Source organism: Papaver somniferum, chromosome 9 (genome assembly GCF_003573695.1).
Source record: "Papaver somniferum cultivar HN1 chromosome 9, ASM357369v1, whole genome shotgun sequence".
Taxonomy (NCBI): domain Eukaryota; kingdom Viridiplantae; phylum Streptophyta; class Magnoliopsida; order Ranunculales; family Papaveraceae; genus Papaver; species Papaver somniferum.
Window position 1 is genome coordinate 39,796,049 of NC_039366.1, and position 9,236 is coordinate 39,805,284.

Sequence of the window (9,236 nt, forward strand, 5' to 3'; positions counted from 1 at the left end):
GAGGTGAGAAGGGTCTCTAAGGCTGTTACCAATAAATTTGTCGGGAATTTCACTCTACTCCAGGTAATTTTTTTTCAACTTATGTTCTTATATATTGTTCACATATGCCTTTATTATTGGAAACAAAATTACTGCTTCTTATATGTATCATTCAACATTGGCATAGGTATGGGCTTATAAACACATGCCAACATTGTTTGCGAACTACACATCCTTGTCGAAAAAAGAAATCCAACCAGATGAGCCCAGAGCTCGGAGATACCAACAATATTCCGAAGCCCGGTAACAATCGTAGACTGACATATATGAGATTGACTTTGGACGTGATGACTACCAAAGAGGTTGTGTTCGACCCTTACAAGGAGGATAGAGAAAATCACCACTTTTTGAGGTTTCCTAATGTTGTATCTTACAATGGACCGTTGTTCCACCCAAAGGGATACGTTATGGATGATCCCTGACGTGTGATGCGACAATTTGGATATAAGAAACAAACTAGTATGCATAAACTTGTGTTTGAAAGTTACTTTGTTGACTATCCTCGAAGATATTCAACTGCCTTAAGGTTGAAGGTAGAGTATACGCCAAATCCAGAATCTGCACATTGGAGCGAAAGGGAACAACATCGTTTGGTAGATACGGTGATGAAGTCGTTCCTGATTAAATGACGTATTACCTGAAATACTCACATCCTTTTTTTTTTGTGTGCGCCCAGATAACGTTAAAGTTTCACCCCAGAAAACCCTCCCGTTCCAACTCCTTCAGGGGCACCACCTACAACTTCCGGACTGCAGAAGACCGTTGGATTGCTAGTAAGTATTGTTAATTTCTTAGTCATTCAATGTATACATAATCTTATATAAGTATATATAATAATTATTTGTTGGATGTATGATACCTGCGGGGTCGGCTGGGCTAGTTGAGGAAGTTGTTTCGTTGCAAAAACGAGAAATGAGAGGTGCTGACCCCAGAAGAAATGAAGGAAGTCAAGGAAAAGCTGAACAAAATGGAAGATCCAGATGCAAAAGCTTTGTTCGTGGAAAGGAAGAAGGTGACCGCCAAGAAGCCTAGGACCGAGTGATGGAAGATGTGTATTCGTGTTTCCTTTATGGTTGTTAGGGTTTGAACAATTTGGAATTTGTTTTGTTTTGTAACTCATGATGAACTCTTTGGTTGTTTGGTTTACGTTTGGTTTGTGGTAGCTAGATTAAGAACATTTGAGCACAATTCAGTTGTTTGGTTTACGTTGAACATGTTTAGATTTTTAGAATAAGGTTTTTTTCAAAGTTTTCTTTACACAATTGGATATGCGCCGACATTGAATTGTTAATATATGGCAACGCCGGCACAGATGATGGCATTGTTAAGTCTGTACACTTATATGCCGACATTGAATTTTTTTCTAATACTATGCCGTCGAATAAGGCTAAATGTCAGACCAATAAGTTATTTTCCTATAAACAATTTTTTCTTTGGCGACATTGAAAGTATTATCTAATCTATGACGGCAATCTGTTTTCTTAAAACAGATTTTTTTTGCAGAATGTCAGCATTGTAAAGAAGATATTTGTCCATGCCAGCATTCTGTGCACCCTTCTGAAATTTAGACTGCCGGTATTTGTTTGAATAAACCTACAATGCCGGCTCACTATGTTTATAGATCAGTTATGAATGCTATTTTTATTTCATTCCTAGATAATCTATTATATTAGATTTGAAACTTGAAATTACAACATACTAAAAAACATGCGAATGAAGTACTTTTTGTTTAAGATGATCTCCTATTTTTGGCCTTTTCTAAAACTGCGGCACCTTTGAGCCTTTCGCGAATATCTTCGAAGACAGAGTATGGAATATTTGTGTCAAGGATCATCTTTATTGGTTCATCTTCTATTTCATCATGTTTTGTTCCCTTCATAAAACACCCATCACACCCACCAATAGTCTTGCAATGGTCCTTTTGTTTTTATCTTATTTCTGATTGTGCAACAGCTTTATTCCAACCATTGAAAATCATTGCATTTTGGGTGATTCAAACACCTTAGAAACCTTCTTCCATCGACCGAACCACACCTCACTTTCTCATTCACCTCCTCTAAATAGAAAAGAAGCTTAAATGGGCATTCATCCTTCCTCGTACGAATCTTGTATACCCTATTAGTTTTCTTTGGATACACATAACCCTTTATCTTGTGGTTGTTCTTCTCCTTGTACGACCCACTTCTCTCGCAAACCATCTCAAACCGAATCTTTGAACCTTGGGCATTCCTCACTAGCACACATGTGATCTTACGAGCCGTCTCCAAATCCTAATTAATTGCATCATCTTTAATTTTTATTCCCTATATAAGGAAAACCACGGGAGATTATAAGGTTCATTATAAGCAATCCCTAAGAACTAGGTGAAAAGTATTCTTTGGCAACATACCAGACACATTTTTATAGTATTCCGACGTATCCCGACCAAGAGGTTTTGCATTTGTTGGATCAGTATATGTCACAACCTAAGAAACGAATGAGAAGAAAAATAAATTAGTTCACAAAAAAAAATGCCGGACCTATGCTCGACATTTTGCCCGCACTGCCGACATATGATCGAAATGAACCGACAATCATGACCAATTTTGAATCGATCTCGGCATTATAATTTCATAAGAAATCAACGCCGGAACCAACAATGCCGGCACGCTCTTTATATATAGTTCAATGTCGGTACCTAGTGTCGGTGTGGACGATAAATAACCAACAACCCCGGTATTTAACTTTGGAAGTCATTGCTTCCTGTACGGTTCCTCAAGTTTCCGACATGGAAACTTTAGTATATATTAGACCATGCTGGTACAATATTCCGTGGAATATTCTGTGGTAGGTAAAAAGTAACTTTTTTACCGGGATAGCTATTTTTGGTTGAGACAATGCCGACATGCATTTCAAAATGGGGGATATAGTTGGCCGACATGGATGTAGTGTGAATACTATGCCGATTTAGTCTATGCCGACATTGTATTTAAACCACGACACTGAATTTTTTTGGCTGCAAAAATGGTGAATTCAAAGATAAAAACCAAATTTTCAACTCATTAACCCATGTACCTGACCTGAGTATTAGGGATGCTCGTATGTTGAGCTTGTTTATTTTCTTGGGTTGGTTCTTCACGAGAGTCTCCATACTCATAAAAATCATGATCTAAGGGTGTTGGTTCCACAAATGATTGCAATTGTGGATCGCTATCACTTGCCGAAGATTCAAGATATACTCATTGTAGTAGTTAAGCTAAAGATTCAGCAGCATTTCTCTTTTCACTATCATCCACCATTTATACCCAAAACCTTTCTCCCAAAGTTTTTCCTCCTTCTACTCTCACCTTACCCAAATCATAATACACTAATCATTTAACAAATAATCTTATAAATTTCCTAATTATAATTAATCACTAAACCTGATTAATGATGGATAAATTAGAAATTAGTTAAAATATATGGATACAGGGTGACTCTGATTTACTACTTAAATTCCTATTTTATCTTATTATAATATCCCCTTCAGTATCCCCAATTACGTGTTTTATAATGCACTTAGAATGACTTGTAGAAAGAAAAGAAATAATCTTTTTGAAGCAAAATATTTTTGCTTATGATTTATGGGAAACACCCTTTTGGCCTAAATACAACTTGGCTACTCGCAGGACAAAAACATCTCCCAATGGCTGAACACACTGCATTGGACTGGCCTATATATCTGGACTGCCTCTAAGAGCATATCCTATGGGTAGTCTCCATTTGGAGACTAACTCGCCCATATGAAGGACCCCTCGCTCATATGAAAGAGTGAACCCACTATGGGAAAATGAAAAAAGAGCACTACACGGAAAACGGTCTCCCGTGAGAAAAAAAATTTGAAGCAAAACGGGGGACAGTCCACCGTTAACAAAAAAAAATCAAAATTTAATAATAACATAAGAATGGGAGGGAAACCTTAACATTCAAAAAACAGAATTTAAACATTCACGGGGGACAGTCCCCCGTGAGATAGTGAAAAATGTTATAAACGGGGGACTGTCCCCCGTCCAACCCAGATTTTCTTCTACTAACGGAACACTGTTTTCCGTTTGTTATTATTTTGTATGACGGGGGACAGTCCCCCGTCTAGTGTTCCACTCCCAACCACTCGTTCAAATGAACACGTGCATGAACGTGTTTGGATAAAAAAGGGGCTAAAAACTACCCATAAAAATCTTTAATTTGGTCTAATTGGTAGTGCACTCCTTCATTTGAAAGAGTGACACTACCCATGGGATTTGCTCTACGAGTGTTTTGCCATGAAATGATATTAGAGTTTATCTTCCATTGGATGAGAATGCATATGATATCTGGAAGAAGAAAAATGTCAGTCAACGGTTTCATCTCCCCGACAGGTTTTAAAACCTTAGCTATCGCTTTGGCCTTTGGCAGAGCAAAGCTCTGAATTTTGTTTCTTTCTTTTTTGATTTTTCATTTTTTCCCCTTACCAATTTATTTATTGTAATAACCTCTCTCTTTAACCAAGAACCGTTAAAACATTTTTTTACTACACAAATATCAAGGGATTAGTAATTACCATTTCCAGTTGATTAGTTGCACATGGTGGTCCTTGACTCTATCGAATCAAACGTTCTCTAATTGGCTAATTAAGGAAATCATTAATTTAATCTAATTAATTACATTATCTTAAAACCTTCTTCAATAAGATCATCACCCTACAATGCTTTGCCAAGATATAATTTCAAGGATCAATCATCAATCTTTTTCAAAACACCATCATTAATTATGGTTTTTTTTTTTTGGAAATTTGAGCATTTTGTTTCTTTTTACCGGCGTTGAATTGACTATGGATTGGTCATTTGTCGAATTTACGAAATCAACCTCACGTGAGCACATCTTGGAAGTGTGAAGTTCTAATTTACATGAGTAAAGTGAGAAGTAAATTATTTTGTTCCACAAAGTTATCGTTTTGACTTTTAGAAATCGTTTGAGACCCGAAATCCAAATTGATTTTTGGCTTTCCGATTTCTAAAAATAAAAAAATAACTTGTGATACCAATTCAAACAAGTTATTAGATCCTCGTATCATAACATTCACTTAATGATATAACATTTCCTAGCAAGTGGGTTTAGGCTCCGTGGTTGAAGTTATTGCTATTCCACGCCATGCCACAACCACCAATTTTAACACCCTGAGCCTGGAGGGCAAAGTAGAACCAAAAAGTGAAGAAAGCCATCTTTATAGTTTGCACTCCATGTTAAAAAATTAAAAACTTTATAAATGTGGGTATTTTGGACAAAGCTGTCCTTATCTGAATCTCAGTTTCAGACAACATTAACATCAATGGAAAAGATATCTTAACTTAAAAAACAACACATTTTTAAGATTTCCTTCTCTCCATCCCATTGATTTATGAGATTACAGTGTCTTGTTATCTGTCTCTCTTGACTTTTATTCCCAGATTCTTTCATCTCTGCCGCCATTACTACTCATACTAAAAGTAACCCTCACTTCCATTTCTTCGAAAATCTCTGTTTTGCTTTGTACTACATTTTAGAGATTCTCGGGATGTGCAATTGTATATGAGTTTCTGGGTCTGTAAATGAAAACTGACTGCACAATGAGTGAAGAAATGATGTTTGAAATGGATAGAAGCACTACCGAAGAAGGTGATCTTGAAGAAGAAAAAGCTGTAGAAATTAACAGTAATAACAAAAGAGACAGACCCTTGTCAGAAAATGTGCAGTCAATCTCACCAGTTTTTTCATCTGCTTCTTCTGATTTTAAGAGAAGAAGTAGAGGAAGACCTAAAGGTTCTGGTAACAGACAACTGCTTGCTTCTCTTGGTAAGTAAATGTTTTTATTAATCTAAGCAACAGATTTGTTTTTGTCCGTGTTTTTGAGGGTTGATTTTAAATGGGTTCTAGATTTACAAAATAATGACAGTGATTATAGATGAATTTTTGCTAATTAAGTTGGTTTCTTAAGGGTCCTAAGGTTGATTGTGTGGAGAGCCCTTTAAACTATATCCCATAGGGTTCACTAATGTGGAGAGTCTTTGTTAGTGACAATGGTAGAAATAACTCAAATGAGCTAAACAATTGCACTTTCTTATGCTATGGTGTAATTTTATTTGGAGAATGTAGTTTCGTCTCACGTTGAAGTAAATTGATTGTTGAAGGTGAATGGGTATCTAATTCAGCAGGAGGAAAGTTCTTACCACATGTAGTGACAATAGATTCAGGGGAGGTAATGTCTCAATTGTACAATGAAAATGTTTTTGAGTTTGCAAATATTTATGCTTCGATGGTAATGTGACTTCAAAGGTGATGCCATTTTTTGTTGGTTACTTGTAGGATATTGCTGCAAAGATAATATCATTTTCTCGCAAGGGTCCTCGGGCCATCTGCATTCTTTCTGCTAATGGAGCTGTTTCCAATGTTACTATTCGCCAACCTGGTTCTTACAGTGGTATCTTGTCATTTGAGGCATGTTCCTGAAATTGTTCGTATCGTTTATTGTTTACTCGAAATTGGATATCTGGTTCTAGTAACAAAACTTTTTCTTGTCTGCCTTGGTAGTTCTTAGATGGTGGTCCAGATTTCACTATTTGGCCTTTTCTTGGCTTTTCATGGCTTTCATGAATTTCTGTCTCATTTAAATTGATGGTCTGGACTCTGGCTACCTTGGTTTATGCAGGGAAGTTTCGAGATATTGTCTTTAACAGGTTCCTTCACCATCAACAGTGCGGGTGGAGTTCGCAGCAGAACTGGTGGGTTAAGTGTCTCGTTGGCTGGCCCTGATGGTCGCGTGGTTGGCGGAGCAGTTGCAGGTCAGTTATTAGCTTCCAGCAAAATCCAAGTAAGATACTATATGTTTTCTTTTAATCTTTACATTAGATATAAAATGTAGCGGTGAGTTCATGATTTCTACAACTCATTGGGGGAAACTTGTTTTTGTTATTTGTCACTTATTTCTCTAGGTCATAGTAGGGAGTTTCCTACCAAACACTCACAAATCACAAAAAAGGAGGCAGAATGTTGAATGCCCGATTGCTTCAAGTCATCAGAAAGACATGCCGCCTACAGCAGCAACACCAATTTCCCAAGCAAAGCCAGACGAAGAAATCAGCTTTACTCCAATGCCTACGTTAACTGAACAAACCCAAGGAGAGGAGGAAGAGGAAGTAGAGATTAGAACAGACTTGACAGAAATGCATACATTACTTGAACCAAGACAACCAGGAGAAACAGAGAACAATAATAATCACAACGCAAGCACTAACCAAAATGGAAATTACTCTTCTTTTCCTGTTGTCAGTCAGCAGACTCAGCACATGTCTCGCTTCATGCCCGATCAAAAATTATCATCTGACACTCATGGGTACATATGAGGAGTATAGGGATACAAAGGTAGTCATGTGTTCGTTGTTTTCTCCTTGACTTTGTTTCTCTTTTAAGGTTCCTAACACTAATATCACTTCTCCAAGATTTCTGATTCTGTGAAAATTTGATTTTGAGTTGTGGACGAAATTGTTAGTTTTGTAACATTGCAGAATTGTTGTTAGATCAGTTGACAGTAAGATAAAATTTTCCTCAGATCATAGACGATCCATGTATTTCGACCATCAATGTTAGTAAACTACATAATGTGGGTAATTGTAACGTGTGACATAGCTAGCAAAATCGTTGAATGATCAGTAAAGCAGCAGCTTCTGGTGAACTGAAGCTACCCTGTGTGGCACTGTGGAAGGGAAAATAGGAGAATGGTCATTAGGTGGTCAGTTACAACTACCATGAACTGAAGCTGAAACTTGTCTATATCGATCCTAATTGACCATTCAAGACTTCAAGTCTTCTCCTTTTGTAGGCCGCTGAGCATCTAATGGTATTGAATTGTCATCCTTATCTACCCAGGAGCACAAACCAATCGGCCATCTCTAAAAACAAATGATACATCTCTAGGACCGCCAGTGATCTTTAGTTCAAAGAATTCTAAATATTGGGGGACATATATAACTCTCTTCTCTATTTACAGAAAAAAAAAAAAAAACTCGGATGTGAAAGATTACCACATTGTAAGCCTTGTTGCCAGCTGCCTCGGCCGCTGTTGGTTTTGAGAAGATGGGGTTAGCTACCGGAGGACACTACAATTTCCCACATTCTGGCTCGAATCTTCATATGGTTCAAAAAACCTTTTTGAAACGCATTCAGCTTACTCGGCTTGATCCAGGGAAAATCCAAATAGAGTTGCCATTATCATTACTCCACTTGCAGTCATACATATTCCAGATAATCATCATGTTTATCAAATTTAAAGTTTGACAAATACTGTAACCGGTGAGGGTTGCTTTTACATGTTGGCCCGGACGAATGACTGGGAAATGAGACTCCCTCTTAAAGAAAACTTGGTTCTCGTAGAGAAGATTTCGCTCACTCTCACTGAAAACTCGAATATCATGGGAGTTGTTTAGAAAGGAATTTCAAATGTTTTGAGCAATTCTTAATCCATCCACCGATTTGATGAGTCCATAACTAATCGTGAAATATTCATTTCTCAAGTGTTCTCTTTTGGCTCTCGAAGTATTTCAATTTACTCCAACATCTCATGGGCTTCGTTCAGTTTTCGTAAAAGCGATTGAATAAATACATGTTAGTACTAATTATTTCCTAAGTTAGTTGTGACTGTTTTGGGAAAGGGGTTTCCTAAAACGGATAGAATTCTTGGTGGCCAAGTTTGTAACCTATATAAATAGGTAATTAGGCCTTGTAGAATTGTATTATGTAGAAAACGATTAAGAGATCTGTGAGAGATTTCTTGTATAGCTTTTAAGGCTAAAGCTAGGGTTTCGTTGTGAGAGCATATTGGTGAGGAACAAGAGACAAAGGTTATCGTCTCGGGTAATTGTTGCGGTGTAACCAAGGGTTTGCTGGGATTCACATGACGTTGTAATCGTTTTTCTTCATAGTGGATTTGAGTTGGTGCGGCTCAAAATGGACGTAGACAATATATACAAGTTGTATGTATTGGTCGAACCACTATAAATCTTGTGTCTTGTGAGTTGATTTATCTTTCTCGTATTTTCATAGTTGCTTGTGCTTGGTTTACTTATTATTCATCATATATCTCAAGATTCGTTATTCCGCGGTTGTCAGTGATTACAGAAGCAAATCCTAACAATTGGTGTCAGAGCGAGGTTAGAGCTTTAGGGTTC

General features: G+C 37.2%; 1 protein-coding gene across 2 annotated transcripts; it reads left to right on the forward strand.

Annotated features, from left to right (window-relative positions):
• The first annotated feature begins 5,357 nt into the window (after positions 1–5,357).
• On the forward strand, positions 5,358–7,650 carry LOC113313978 (AT-hook motif nuclear-localized protein 1-like). 2 transcript variants are annotated; one of them, XM_026562752.1, is made up of 5 exons: positions 5,358–5,868; positions 6,204–6,271; positions 6,379–6,510; positions 6,722–6,854; positions 7,005–7,226. In XM_026562752.1, exons 1-5 carry the CDS (start codon positions 5,625–5,627, stop codon positions 7,064–7,066), a joined length of 639 nt encoding a protein of 212 aa, XP_026418537.1. In that variant the 5' UTR covers positions 5,358–5,624; the 3' UTR covers positions 7,067–7,226. The 2 variants fall into 2 exon arrangements, with proteins under 2 accessions (XP_026418537.1, XP_026418536.1); XM_026562751.1 differs by having other exon boundaries at positions 5,362–5,868; positions 6,722–6,883; positions 7,005–7,650.
• The last annotated feature ends 1,586 nt before the right edge of the window (positions 7,651–9,236 follow it).